The 15084-nt window shown below is 38.7% G+C and overlaps 1 protein-coding gene across 3 annotated transcripts in view; it reads left to right on the forward strand.

The window, feature by feature from the left end:
* fgf12a (fibroblast growth factor 12a) overlaps positions 1-15084 on the forward strand; it is a 100318-nt gene that overhangs the window by 35078 nt on the left and 50156 nt on the right. For 2 of the 3 annotated variants that reach the window (XM_022678630.2, XM_022678629.2), the window contains exon 2: positions 6362-6472. In XM_022678630.2, coding sequence (XP_022534351.1) covers positions 6362-6472 — 111 coding nt within the window. Of the gene's footprint in view, positions 1-1980; positions 2029-6361; positions 6473-15084 lie in introns of all 3 variants that reach the window. The other variant, XM_022678628.2, reaches the window with a different exon arrangement.

Here is a 15084-nt window from a genome sequence, read left to right on the forward strand (position 1 = left end):
AGAAAGAGAGAGCATGTAAAAGAAAGTGGGAGAGGAGAGCAGGAGAGAAGAAGAGAGGGAAGAAATATGGAGAAAAGAGTAAAAGAATTGGAGAAAGAGTAGAGAGAGGGAAACCATACAGAATGAGAAAAGACAGAAAGATAGAACGAGAAAGATAGGATGAAACAAATAAAGAAAGAGAGATTGGAGTCAGAGAGAAAGCCTCAGATAGTGGTGGAGAGAGAGGGTGAGAAACGAGGGTGGGGACAAATAGAAAGAGCGAGGAGAAAAGGAGAAAGACAAAGAGAGAGAGCATGGGAAAGAAAGTGGGGAGAAGGAGAATAGGGCAGAGCAGAAGAGAGGGATAGATGGAGATAAAAGACAGAATGGGGAGAGACATGGAATTAGAAAGAGGTACAGAAAGAGCAGAGAGTGAGACCGTACCGGACAGAGAGATGAATAAAAAGAAAAACAATACAGAATGGGGAAAGACATAAAGATAGAGAGACAGATAGAAATAAATTAATAAAGGAAGAGAGAGAGTGGGAGACAGGATCTGAAAGAAAAGATGCAGGGAGAAAATGAAAAGACAAAAAGGAGACCAGGGGATACATCAAGAGAGAGAACGAAAGAAAGAAAGAAAGAAAGAAAGAAAGAAAGAAAGAAAGAAAGAAAAAGAAGAGAAATACAGAAAAAGATTAATAGAAAGAACAAACAATACAGAATGAGGAGGGACATAAAGATAGGAAGAGACAATTATAGGAATAAACAAATACAGGAAAAGAAAGAAAGAAAGAAAGAAAGAAAGAAAGAAAGAAAGAAAAAGAATAAGGTAGGGCAGGAAAGAGGGATAAAAAGACAGAATGGGAAGAAAGATGGAGAAAAGGGTGAAATAGATGGAGAAAGAGTGGAGAAAGAATCCAGAAAGAAAGAGTGAGAAAGAAAGGATGAGAGGTAAAAAGAAAGAATAGAAAGAGGGAGTGGAAGAAGAGAGAAAAGATAGAAAGCGTCAGATAGTGGTAGAGAGATAATGAGGTAATGAAGAAAAAGAGAAAAAAGACTGAGAGGTAATGAGAAAGAATAGAAAGAGTGAGTAGAAAAGAGCAAAGAGAAATAGAAAAAGAGAGGATGAGAAATCAAAACAACACAGAAGAAGAGACAGAAAGATAGGAATAAATGAATAAAGAAAGAGAGAAAATATCTAAAAGAAAAGGTGAAGGGAGAAAAAGAGAAAGCAAAAAAGAGACTAGGAGAAGGGGCTACCTCAAGAGAGAGAACAAGGCAGAGAGACAGACAGACAGGGAGAGAGAGAGATAGATAGATAGATAGATAGATAGATAGATAGATAGATAGATAGATAGATAGATAGATAGATAGATAGATAGATAGATAGAAACAGACAGATAGTAATAAATTAATAAAGAAAGAGAGTCAAAGACAGGATCTAAAAGAAAAGATGAAGGGAGAAAAAAAGGAAAAATGTCAAAAAGAGACCGGGAAAAGGGGCTACATCATTAGAGAGGAAACAAGGCAGAGAGACAGACAGGGAGAAAGAGAGAGAGAGAGAGAGAGACAGATAGGAATAAATTAATAAAGAAAAAGAGAATGGGAGACAGGATCTAAAACAAAAGGTCAAGGGAGAAAAAAAGGAAAAATGTCAAAAAGAGACTGGAAGAAGGGGCTACATCAAGAGAGAGAACAAGGCAGAGAGACAGACAGACAGACAGACGGACGGAGAGAGAGAGAGAGAGAGAGAGAGAGACAGACAGACAGACACTTCCACCACTACTTTCACCACCTCCTCAGGCCCCATCCACACCCCTCAGCACATTACCAGTCACTTGCCTTTTATCAGAGAGCTGTTGCTGGAGAATGTGTGTGTGTGTGTGTGTGTGTGTGTGCGTGTGTGTGTGTGTTTGTGTGTGTGTGTGTGTGTGTGTGTGTGTGTGTGTGTGTGTGTGAGAGTAAAAAAACTGTTGTTTTTCCTTCTCCCCCCGTAAGATGCGCCCTCGAACCCTCCACAGGTGTCCCGTAAGGGCGTCAGGCTAGGTCAGTACCTCAGCCTACATACGTGTGCTTCTGTCTCCAACCCCACCCACTCCACCCACTCCATCCCCAGCTCATCTCCACCTTTATTTGCGGGGGGAGGGAGGTGGGGGGGTCTCCGGCTCTTGTCTGATGGCAGCCGCCTTTGTCTGGCCAGTCTCTGTAGTTTGCAGTCGACTGTTTTGTTTCGTTTCATTTCGTTTAGTTGTTTTTCATGTCCTTTTGTCTTTTTTTGTCTGCACTGAAAAAAAAATCTAAAATTTTACTTAAAATTAAGAAAATTTATTTAAAAAAAGTTTTGCAACTTTCTGCATTTGCTTTTTTTTAATTTAAGGAAAAATCTAAGTAACTTCAACTCAGTTTCAAGACTTAAATGTTACATAGAGTGAACTGAACTTCAGTCAATCCTTTCTTTTAGTAAACTTTATTTAATTTCTTTTTACTGAATCAATCCTTTCTTTTAGTAAACTACTTAATTTCTGCATGCAATATTACCCAATTACAATTACTTAATTTATTCAATATTAATCAAATAATTTATGATACATAATATATTATAATTCGTGAAGTTGAAATATTTTTAGTTAAAACACACATTCAAATATTTACATAATCTCAAAGATTTATTTTGCAAACAGACCAAGTCTCACTGTCTCAACACATGGACAGCATGTAATACATTCTTTTTAATATACTACACTATACTGTACTATACTATACTTTAGTATACTAAGAAAATGTACTGCACGCCATTCATGTGTTGAGACAGTATTTTTTAATTTCAGGAATTTTAATATATTATTCATCATTATTTATTTGTGTAATATTGTATAAATTAAGTAATTGTAATTAGGTAATATTGTATGCAGAAATTGAGGAAAAGTTACTAAAAGAAAGGATTGATTCAGCAAAAATAAATGAAGTAAAGTTTACTAAAAGAAAAGATTTATTCAGTAAAAATAATTAAGTAAAGTTTACTAAAAGAAAGGATTGATTCAGTAAAAATAAATGAAGTAAAGTTTACTAAAAGAAAGGATTGATTCAGCAAAAATAAATGAAGTAAAGTTTATTAAAAGAAAGGATTGATTCAGTAACATAAATGAAGTAAAGTTTACTAAAAGAAAGGATTGATTCAGCAAAAATAAATGAAGTAAAGTTTACTAAAAGAAAGGATTGATTCAGCAAAAATAAATGAAGTAAAGTTTATTAAAAGAAAGGATTGATTCAGTAACATAAATGAAGTAAAGTTTACTAAAAGAAAGGATTGATTCAGTAAAAATAATTAAGTAAAGTTTACTAAAAGAAAGGATTGATTCAGGAAAAATAAATGAAGTAAAGTTTACTAAAAGAAAGGATTGATTCAGTAACATAAATGAAGTAAAGTTTACTAAAAGAAAGGATTGATTCAGTAAAAATAATTAAGTAAAGTTTACTAAAAGAAAGGATTGATTCAGGAAAAATAAATGAAGTAAAGTTTACTAAAAGAAAGGATTGATTCAGTAAAAATAATTAAGTAAAGTTTACTAAAAGAAAGGATTGATTCAGGAAAAATAAATGAAGTAAAGTTTACTAAAAGAAAGGATTGATTCAGTAAAAATAAATGAAGTAAACTTTACTAAAAGAAAGTATTGATTTAGTAAAAATAAATTAAGTAAAGTTTACTAAAATAAAGGATTGATTCAGCAGAAATAAATGAAGTAAAGTTTACTAAAAGAAAGGATTGACTCAGTAAAAATAAATTAAAGGAAAGGATTGACTGAAGTTTATTTTTTTTACTTTCTTATTTACTTCATGTAACATTTGAGTCTTGAAACCGAGTTGAGTTCAAGTTACTTAAATTGATCTGAAATTAAATTTACTTAAAAAATGCAAATGCAGAAAGTTGTGAAAATACTTTTTTTTTAAGTAAATTTTACTCATCATTTTTTTCAGTGTAGTTGCTCCCAACCTCTCACCCCTCCCTGCCCTCGTCCTTTTATCTCTTTTATCTCTCTTTTTTTTAAACCAGGACCTCGATTTTCTCCTACATTTCCCCCTCGATTTCCCCCTGTCTGCTCCCCCCCCCCACACACCTGTACTCTCGTCTGTTCTGTCCTCTGCTGTACTGTTGTAGACTTGCTGTATTGATTGTACTGTGGAGTGAGTGGGCGGAGCGGGGGGGCTCGTGTCTTGCCGTGTTGCTGATGTGTGTCATGTTTCTCCTCGTCAGTCGTGGTGACGTTAGTGATAGAGGTGATTCATTTCACCATTCCCATGACCATGCCAACCCCATCCGTCCACATGCAAATATGTGTCCAAATGTGAGTGTTTTGTCGATGCAATGGGGCGATATGGAACATCTCTGTGGTTCAAGACATCATGCTCAGTCTATGCTGCGGCAGGCATACTGCAACATATGTCTGTGAAGCTCACAGAGAAGGAGTTGATAAGATAAGATGTATTTTTTGTATGTTTTTCTGCCTACAACAGACAAACACCATACAGGCTATGCAACCATATACAGTACTGTTCCTATATACAGCCAGATTCCTGTAGTAACCCTAGTGACAAGACGCCCAACATGACAAGCCGAATCTTCTTTAGGCACTCGCTACTGGCACTTTATCCCGAAGTGCCTGCTTCCATCCACTCTTATTTACAGTTCTAGACTGTAGAGTTGCGGTTTCCATACATGATTTAGTATTGGCTCTCCTGACGGGCTCAATCGAGGTGATTGACGACCCTACTTCCTACCTGTCTAAGATGTCTTGGTCTGGATAGATGGAGTCCATGATGAATGGCTGAGCCGAGTTGAATCTCCTCGGATTTGTACCACGGCACAGATCCATACTTCCTCCACGGCTGTGGAATGTCTCCGCATGCCAAGTCACTCCCATGGTACCACCCCACAATCCCACAAATCCACCACCTTGCTTGAGAATTGACCTAGCCATGTTCCGCTCGCAAATGCATTCCTTCGCAGCGGGACTGGTGCAGAACTGGGCAAGCTTTGAAGAGCGATTGATTGGGAGATACGAGAGATACAGGGATTGAACAATGAAACTGCAACCGCCTGGTGGCCAATCTTCATTAATTGCACATTGCACCAGTAAGAGCAGAGTGTGAAGGTTCAATTAGCAGGGTAAGAGCACAGTTCTGCTCTAAATATTGCAATGAACACAACATTATGGGTGACATACCAAAAAAAGTTCAAAAGAGGACAAATTGTTGGTGCACGTCTTGCTGGAGCATCTGTGACCAAGACAGCAAGTCTTTGTGATGCATCAAGAGCCACGGTATCCAGAGTAATGTCAGCATACCACCAAGAAGGACCAACCACATCCAAAAGGATTAACTGTGGACGCTGTAAGAGGAAGGTGTCTGAAAGGGATGTTCGGGTGCTAAGATTTCAATGTGCACTTCAACTCTCCTGCTTCCACCAGAACTGTCCGTTGAGACTATAAATTATTGTGGTCTAAAACCAGGTTTTTCAGTTTCATTGTCCAACCCCTGTACTTGTTCTAATACTAGAGTAAGTGCAAGGGTTCCAAATGGTTCTAAGCACAGAGGGTAATCATTTCGCAGTAATTTTTCCACATGGACAAGGGCAGCTTGGCGTGGAACTAAATGTGAACTAAGCAAACGAAACGTACTTGGGACCACAGAACCGTTCAGTGGAGTCTACTGTTTGGCTTGGCTTTGGCTTGGCTTTGGAATGCATTGGATGGTCCCAGTTTCTGGAATGCTAATGCTAATGTTAGCAGCATTGAACAATGCCAGTAGTAATGTGAGACAAGGCTGGTAGCTGAAATCTAACAAATCCGCAACAGTGCAACCAATGAACCCTGCAGTGGAAAAGAGTCTCACCCAACGAGTCTCTTCTAAAATACCTTTAATTTAAAGGCTCCTAAAACTTACTACCCATGCTCAGCAAAGCTTGTCTAGCGTCGCAACAGTTAACACCTATGAAGTAACACGTTTGGTCGTGCGAAGCATGGATAAGTCAATCGTACCGATTTGTCATCTCCACCAGGAAACACCAGCCATTTCAGCAGGTGATCTCCTGCTGAGCTCCCAGCACCTTTAGCAAATGAGGCACATGAGGCAAATGAAGCACATGAGGCAAACGGGGGCCAATTCAATTAAAATCCCGGAGAAACCTGGCAGTGCACTCACTGATAGACCCGGAGATGGATCAAAGTTGAATGCCCCGAAATTCAAACATTCCTCAAGCATACAGTACTTCTCTCTTCACATGTACCACCTTAAGAAGCAACAAATTGCAGATTTGAGGGTGCGGTCTGATGTATAACGTGGGGTCTGGGCGGGGATGCATCTCTTTATTTCTTCCTTCCAGAGCCGCAGCTGAAAGGTATCGTGACCCGGCTGTTCAGCCAGCAGGGCTTCTACCTGCAGATGCATCCAGATGGGACCATCGATGGCAGCAAAGACGAGAACAGCGACTACAGTGAGTATCCCTCTAGAGGACTTAGATGTCTCTACACACTAAGAAAAGAGTACAAAGGTTGTCGCTGGTTCTGTACCTTATATTAAGGTTTAAAAAAGTGCTTTTCAGTGAAAGTCCTTTTTGGTACCCATGAACCAAGAACTTGATGATCCAAAATTGTCTGGCTTTCAAATAAAATGTGCAATTAAAATATATATAGTTTATTAGTTCAGTGATACAGAATACTGTACCTTTTAGATGGTTTAATGGTACAAATCTGTACTTATTTCTGTTGCGAATTACTTTGTACTTCAGAGGAAACATATCTGACCCTGTAAAGACCAGTATTGTACCTTTAAGGGTACAATTATGAAGAGTGTACCTTTGAGTACAAAAAAAGTTAGAGTTTAAAGTTGATTAATGGTTAGGGTTAGGGTTAGGTGTGTTAGATTTTAGGGTTAATTAATGGTTAGGGTTAGGTGTAGGGTTAGACTTTAGGGTTGATTAATGGTTAAGGTTAGGGGTTAGGTGTAGGGTTAGATTTTAGGGTTGATTAATGGTTGGGGTTAGGTGTAGGGTTAGATTTTAGGGTTGATTAATGGTTAAGGTTAGGGGTTAGGTGTAGGGTTAGATTTTAGGGTTGATTAATGATTAAGGTTAGGTGTAGGGTTAGATTTTAGGGTTGATTAATGGTTAGGGTTAGGGTTATGTGTAGGGTTAGATTTTAGGGTTGATTAATGGTTAGGGTTAGGGGTTAGGTGTAAGGTTAGACTTTAGGGTTGATTAATGGTTAGGGTTTAGGGTTAGATTTTAGGGTTGATTAATGGTTGGGGTTAGGTGTAGGGTTAGATTTTAGGGTTGATTAATGGTTAAGGTTAGGGGTTAGGGTTAGGTGTAGGGTTAGACCTTAGGTTTAATTAATGGTTAGGGTTAGGGTTAGGTGTTGGGTTAGATTTTAGGTTTGATTAATGGTTAAGGTTAGGGTTAGGTGTAGGGTTAGACTTTAGGGTTGATTAATGGTTAGGGTTTAGGGTTAGATTTTAGGGTTGATTAATGGTTGGGGTTAGGTGTAGGGTTAGATTTTAGGGTTGATCAATGGTTAGGGTTAGGTGTAGGGTTAGATTTAAGGGTTGATTGATGGTTAGGGTTAGGGGTTAGGGTTAGGTGTAGGGTTAGACCTTAGGTTTAATTAAGGGTTAGGGTTTAGGGTTAGGTGTTGGGTTAGATTTTAGGTTTGATTAATGGTTAAGGTTAGGGTTAGGTGTAGGGTTAGATTTTAGGGTTAATTAATGATTAATGGTTAAGGTAAGGGGTTAGGTGTAGGGTTAGATTTTAGGTTTGATTAATGGTTAAGGTTAGGGTTAGGTGTAGGGTTAGATTTTAGGGTTAATTAATGATTAATGGTTAAGGTAGGGGGTTAGGTGTAGGGTTAGATTTTAGGGTTGATTAATGGTTAGGGTTTAGGGTTAGGTGTAGGGTTAGATTTTAGGGTTGATTAAGGGTTAAGGTTAGGGTTAGGTGTAGGGTTAGATTTTATGGTTGATTAGGGGTTAGGGTTAGGTGTAGGGTTAGATTTTAGGGTTGATTAATGGTTAGGGTTAGGTGTAGGGTTAGACTTTAGGGTTAATTAATGGTTAGCGTTAGGGTTTAGGGTTTGGTGTAGGGTTAGACTTTAGGGTTGATTAATGGTTAAGGTTAGTGGTTAGGTGTAGGGTTAGATTTTAGGGTTGATCAATGGTTAAGGTTAGGGGTTAGGTGTAGGGTTAGACTTTAGGGTTGATTATTAGTGAAGGTTAGGGGTTAGGTGTAAAGTTAGACTTTAGGGTTGATTAATGGTTAAGGTTAGGGGTTAGGTGTTGGGTTAGATTTTAGGGTTGATTATTAGTGAAGGTTAGGGGTTAGGTGTAAAGTTAGACTTTAGGGTTGATTAATGGTTAAGGTTAGGGGTTAGGTGTTGGGTTAGATTTTAGGGTTAATTAATGGTTAAGGTTAGGGTTAGATTTTAGGGTTGATTAATAGTTAGGGTTAGGTGTAGGGTTTGACTTTAGGGTTGATTAATGGTGAAGGTTAGGGGTTAGGTGTAGGGTTAGACTTTAGGGTTGATTAATAGTTAAGGTTAGGGGTTAGGTGTAGGGTTAGATTTAAGGGTTGATCAATGGTTAAGGTTAGGGGTTAGGTGTAGGGTTAGACTTTAGGGTTGATTATTAGTGAAGGTTAGGGGTTAGGTGTAAAGTTAGACTTTAGGGTTGATTAATGGTTAAGGTTAGGGGTTAGGTGTTGGGTTAGATTTTAGGGTTGATTAATGGTTAGGGTTATGGTTAGGCGTAGGGTTATGTTCTATTTTGAATCATTTACATTTCACAAAATGTTACGTTGCATTTAATAGACATTCAGTTGAATGTTATTTGAGTGTCAGTTGAGCATCAAAAAGGCCATACAATCGAGGATCCCAGTAAAGTGTTACCAAAGTTGCCAATGGCAATAAATGAAACCCAGTTATTATTTGAGTTTATCTCGAGAACAGATGGAACAGGCAGGTATTTGGGGCTTGGTCACAAAGAGTACAAACTGTCTATTAATTAGCAGCGGACCTCCTAATGAGGAACGTTCTATTTGCCTCACTTTCACACTAACAGTATACAGCCTCCCTCTGGATCATAGGGATGGCACAACCTTCACACCAAGAACATTGGCACAACTGAGGATTCATCGCCGTCCCCAGTGCTGCATCACCGCAGACAAACAGCTTCCCCCTAGGGACCGGCTTCATAACAAATGAACTGCTTTCTCAGAGTCACACAGGTGACTCTAGCCACCCAAACACTCGCTCTGTGTATTTCCACTGTTTTATTCCCTGAGCGGAACACCTGGGAATGGACAAGGTCTAGAACTAGGAGAAGATCAGGTGATACAGAAAGGAAAGGAATCCCAGAATAGGTCTGGAACCCTTTCAGGTTTATTAGGTCAACTGAAGAGACCAAACTTGCAGAAAGATATTTAAGAGATTTTCATAGTTGCAGAGTATAGATAATATCTAAAAATTAATTGGTGCGGCATTTCCTGTTAAAAATGTGAGAAAACCGGTTGCCATTAACCCTTAGACCCCTACGGACAGATTTTCCATTCAAAATCGCACCTTGTGTTCTCAGCTTAATTACTCAGGAATCCCTTCACACATCAACATAATCCATATATGGTTAGAAAGGGCGGAGCTTACTCTTTCTAAAAATAGTGATGAATAACACCCCAGTGCGGTAAAGCTAAATCTACAAGAAACCCATTGAGAGAAAAACACCTAAAAAAGTGAAAAATCTCCGTCCCCAACCAATATTATTTACCTTTAGTGCTTCAAACATATTTATATGATGTTTCAAACCAAATAATATCAGTAAATAAAGACTCAAAAGTCATACCTGCTTTACTCCAACTAAAGCTAGGTATGGTGTGCGCACTACTTTATATAGTTTTTATTTTACTTGCACATTTTTACTAAGTAGATATTTTGCACTAAACATTTTTTTATTTATTTAGACTAAAAAACGTTTATATTTTTGTATATGTACTGATTAAAATACTGAAAGGTATAGGCTGCTCTGAGTGTCAGGTTTTTAGTATCTACATGTTTCCTAGAGGTGTGATTATTGATTATCAAGATGAATAAATCCGCCTGATTCTCTTTCTCCATGTATTTTATCAAAGTAATAATTAATAACCCATGTAATGAAATCAAATAATAAATATTCTTATGCTTCTTAACTTATAAACACTCTAGTCTAACCATTTTTGAAAATATATCTTATGTGTGAATATATTCATAGTCATATATACATTCAAAAATAAGTAAAAATAATAAGTAAAATTTTGAGCAAATCATGATCAGTTCCAGGAAAATATAAGAATTCTGCTTCATTTTACATTTTAAATGATTATATTTTTGAGCAGCTGTATGTCTTCTGGAGTAAAAGAGATCAGGGCATGTGACTGTCTGATATAATTACTGTGTTATAAGACCTAAAAAAGAGAAACTGAAAACAAAAACGGAGAAATAACTCACCAAAACAAGTTATAACAACTAAAGGGGAAGTTGATTTAACTTTTTATTTATTTTTTTGTTAAACAGTAAGAACGGATAAGTTGAGTTTACTTAACTTTTTTAATGCAGCCGGTTTGCTCATTTTTTTTAAGTAATAGGGAATAAAAAATTGAGTTAGCATAAATTAAATTAATTAAGTTGATTTATTTCTAAGGTAGCCCAGGGTGGAAATCACTACACACTGATGGTGAGTGTTAGTCAGAAACTGTTGGACACACCCAGTATGCAAATTTGTGCAGATTGTGACAGAAGCCAATGGAAAAGAAGCTGCCAATGGCGAAACAGACTAAACTCCGTTATTATAAGTTGGTTCAACTCAAAGATCTCAGTTTGAATAGTACCGTATATGTGCCCACAAATGTTCAACTAACTCAAAATCTCTACTGGACTAAGCACCCCAAGGGACACTCTTTAGTAGTAGGGGGTGGCATAGAAGTCACTTCATTATCATATATTATTAAGTAGAAGCACTATAGCCAGTACTCAATCCCTGTGAGAAGCACAGTCAATAGGGCACTTTGACTCTAGAGGGCACTTTAGCGACTTAACGACTTTAACAACTTGCCCCCCCGCCCCCTCTTTGTGTCAGCCATTGGATTCTCAGTTTCCCTAGAGGGGACTAGACTAGATTTGCTCTCACGGCTTGTTCTTACAAAACCATGGTGTTGAGTCAAGTGCAGATCCAAAAGAAGAAGACCTTGCTGCCAGGCGCTGGTGGTGGAATACCTTCAGGCTATTCCACAGATCACCTTAAGTTTAATACTAACCTTTTACCATGGCTGGGAGAGAAGTGCAAACCTTTATACATAATTCAGCAACCAAAAAAAAAAACCCCTGAAATATTTCTACTCTGAATCATTTTTTTGGGTAGCTTCTTCATTCCAGAAGCTCAGCCATGGCTCAGCTGTATAGGAGGGCAAGCAGTGAGAGCGAGAGATTGAGAGATTGAGAGATTGAAAGATCGTTCGTTTGGCTTTTAGGTCAAGTAACAATGTTGATCTCCTGGATAGATTATCCATATAATAGATTACCTTCACCTTGAAATCATTGACCCCTTGAACTCCTGCCCACTGCGATGATTAGACAAGTAATGCATTTCCAAATGGCCTTTCTATCACAGCAGTCAGCACATCAGTGGCAGCAATGCTCTCTGCATACTGTAGTATGCGCCTCGCTGGATGCATCTGCATAAGCATTGCTGATACAGTAGCTGAAATAAGCCCAAAATAAGATCCTAAAAAACAAATCGTTAGCGAGATTAACCTGGAAGACCGAACTTGGTGTTAAGTGCAAGCTCTTGTTGTCAGGGGAAATGAGCTTCTAAAAAATGAAAAATAAACTCTTTAAAGGTTTTAATCTCAAAAAACAGTTGCAAATATTACTCAAGTAAGAAATGAATGATAAATTGTATATTAATCATTATCATAATATACGTTTTCTTTTTAATAGTGAGGTATAATGAGGTAGAGCAAATTAGAGTGCGGTGGAATACACCAGAAGAAGGTAGAGGAAAGTAGAGCAGTAGACCAAGGTAGACAGAAGTAGAGTGAGGTAGACAAAGTTATAAGCAGTGTGAGGTACAGGGAGAAGTAGGCTGAGGTAAAGAAACATAGAGCAAAGTAGAGTGAGGTAGAGAAAGATAGAGTGAGGTAGACGGGGATAGAGTGAGTTAAGTGGTAGAGCAAGGCAAAGAAGCAAAGTAGAGCAAAGTGGGTAGAGCAAGTAAGGTAGAGCAAGGTAGAGTGACGTAGAGAAAGGTCGAGAAAGGTAAAGGGAGGCAGCACTCTTCTTTACTCTACCTCATGGTTCCTTTCTCAATGGAGGCCAAGGTAGAGTGGGGTAGAGCAGGTAGTGAGGTAGAGGAAGGTAGAGTGAGGTAAAGCAAGGAAATGCAGGTAGTGCAAGATAGAGCAAAGTGGTAGGGTAGAGCATGGTAAGGTGAGTCAGAAAAAGGTAGAGCAAGGCAAAGAGAGGCAGCACTCTTCATGGTACCTCATGCTAACTTTCTCTATGGAGGCCAAGGTAGAGTGAGGTAGAGTGAGACACTGCAAGGTAGAGCAAGATTGATTTAGTGAGGTGTAGGGATGTAGAGTGAGGTAAAGAAAGGTATTAGGCTAGAGGAAGGTAGAGTGAGGTAAAGCAAGGAAGAGCAGGTAGAGCAATATAGAGTTAGGCAAAGAAAGGTAGAGCGAGACAAAGGGAGACAGCACTCTTCTTCCCTGTACCCTTATGCTACCTTTCTCTATGATGGCCAAGGTAGAGTGAGGTAGAGCAAGGTAGTGAGGTAGGGGAAGAAAGAGTAAGGTAAAGTGAGGTAGAGTGAGACAATGCAAAGTAGAGAAAAACTGAATGAGGCGTAGCGAAGTAGAGTGAGGTAAAGAAAGGTATTAAGTTAGAGAAAGGTAGAGTGAGAAAGAGGAAGGTAGAGTGAGGTAGAGGAATGTAGAGTGAAGTAGAGGAAGGTAGAGTGATGTAAAGGAAGGTAGAGTGAGGTAGAGGAAGGTAGAGTGAGGTAGAGTGAGACAATGCAAAGTAGAGCGAAACTGACTGAGGCGTAGCGAAGTAGAGTGAGGTAAAGAAAGGTTGTAAGTTAGAGAAAAGTAGAGTGAGGCAAAGGGTGGCAGTGGTCTTCTTCATTCTACCTCATGCTACCTTTCTCTATGGAAGCCAAGGTAGAGTGAGGTAGAGGAAAGTAGAGTGAGGTAGAGGAAGGTAGAGCCAGGTAGAGGAAGGTAGAGTGAGAGCGAGGTAGAGGAAGGTAAAGTGAGGTACAGGAAGGTAGAGTGAGGTAGAGTGCAAAGTAGATCAAAACTGAATGAGGCGTAGCGAAGTAGAGTGAGGTAAAGAAAGGTATTAAGTTAGAGAAAGGTAGAGTGAGAAAGAGAAAGGTAGAGTGAGGCAAAGGAAGGCAGCGTTCTTCTTCACTGTACCTCATGCTACCTTTCTCTATGAAAGCCAAGGTAGTGAGGTAGAGGAAGGTAGCGTGAGATCATGCAAGGTTTAGGGATGTAAAGTAAGGTAGAGAAAGTTAAAGTGAGGTAGAGTGAGGTAAAGAAAAGTAGAGCGAGGTAGATAAAGGTAGATTCTGTCACAGCAGTCAGCAGATCAGTGGCAGCAATTATTTCTGCATACTATAGTGTGTGCCCCGCTGCATCTGCATTAGCATTGCTGACGGATAGAAGAAATGAGGCCAGAATAAGATCCCGAAAACAAATCGTGAGATTAGCCCGGAAGACCGAACTGCTTGATAAAAGTCCAGGTTGTCTGGGGACATGAGCTTTCTCTCTTCATTTAACCTTATTACTAACTGGAAAATTTATTCCAGATGCAGGCAGGCACACTGATTGGGTCATTTGCATTGCTTATTAGCATGAGGTGAGACCCCGGACTGTCTGTTCCCGACAGCAAATGCCGTGTACCGAACAGAACGAAACGAAGTGGAATTAGCATTTAGCAATTAGCATTGTGCCAGAGTGAACAAAAAATGACAAGCTATTGTGAGTCCAGTTCCTTCATTATCCTGATTTTGTGCTGACTTCAAAGCTGAGCGAAACCCCAGACTCTTGGGCCCATAAATTATCCGGCGGATGCCAAGAATGGCTTATTAGCATGGCTGGGGCTATATCCTCACCATTAACTTTATTAAAAACACCCACCTTGTGCTTCCAATCACTTGCCACTTTATGAGGGACACTTGCTTTATAGGGAGGCTAGTTCTGCATTGGTGGCCAATTATAGACTGTAGACCAGGGTTTCTTTTCTCAGGCTATAGATACTTCTACTTCTACCCAATTTTTGTTGGGTTCTTGTTGATTAGTTGACCAGATAATTTTGTGGGTGGTGGATAATGTTGAGGATGGCAGTGATACTGTCCTTGATAAAGGCATGGTGATTTAAAAGATGGGTTATACTGTATAACTGTAGAGTTTGGTAATTATCAGAGACCCTATAGCCAATTTTTGTTGGGTTCTTGTTGATTAGTAGGTCAAATAATTTTGTGGGTGGTGGAATTTATTGAGCTTATTAACCAAAATAAGAATAAAAAAAAACAAAAACATAAAAAAAATGTAGTGACTGGTTAGCATCTAGATTCTCATTTCCACCTTAAAAAATTCCACCTTAACACAATTTGTGCCAAATCAGTGTATAAAACAGCCCTAAATACAATAAACAATAAAAATGTGCTTAAACTTGAATTAAACAACGCCAACATGTCAATAAAACATTTAGTTAATTGAAGTAGCCACTTTTGTGTAAAGGTGAGGAAGCAGATTTGGGAAAGCAGCTTACTTTTTTCCCCTCTCTTACAAAGGAGCTGCAGAGACTCCGCCCACATTGACATATTTTAGTGAATAAAAACTATATTTATTGGTTATATTTATCGATATAAATATTTTTCTATAGATAATTGGACCAAGAAAATATATAACTTTGAGCAAAACACTGCCATGAGGTGGCATGGTGCACCAACAAATGGGCTACCATGTCAAACTGTACAGTTGGGTAATTAATACAGACCCTCGACCCCATTTTTGAGAGG

The sequence above is a fragment of the Astyanax mexicanus genome, chromosome 4, assembly GCF_023375975.1.
Source record: "Astyanax mexicanus isolate ESR-SI-001 chromosome 4, AstMex3_surface, whole genome shotgun sequence".
Classification (NCBI taxonomy): Eukaryota; Metazoa; Chordata; class Actinopteri; order Characiformes; family Acestrorhamphidae; genus Astyanax; species Astyanax mexicanus.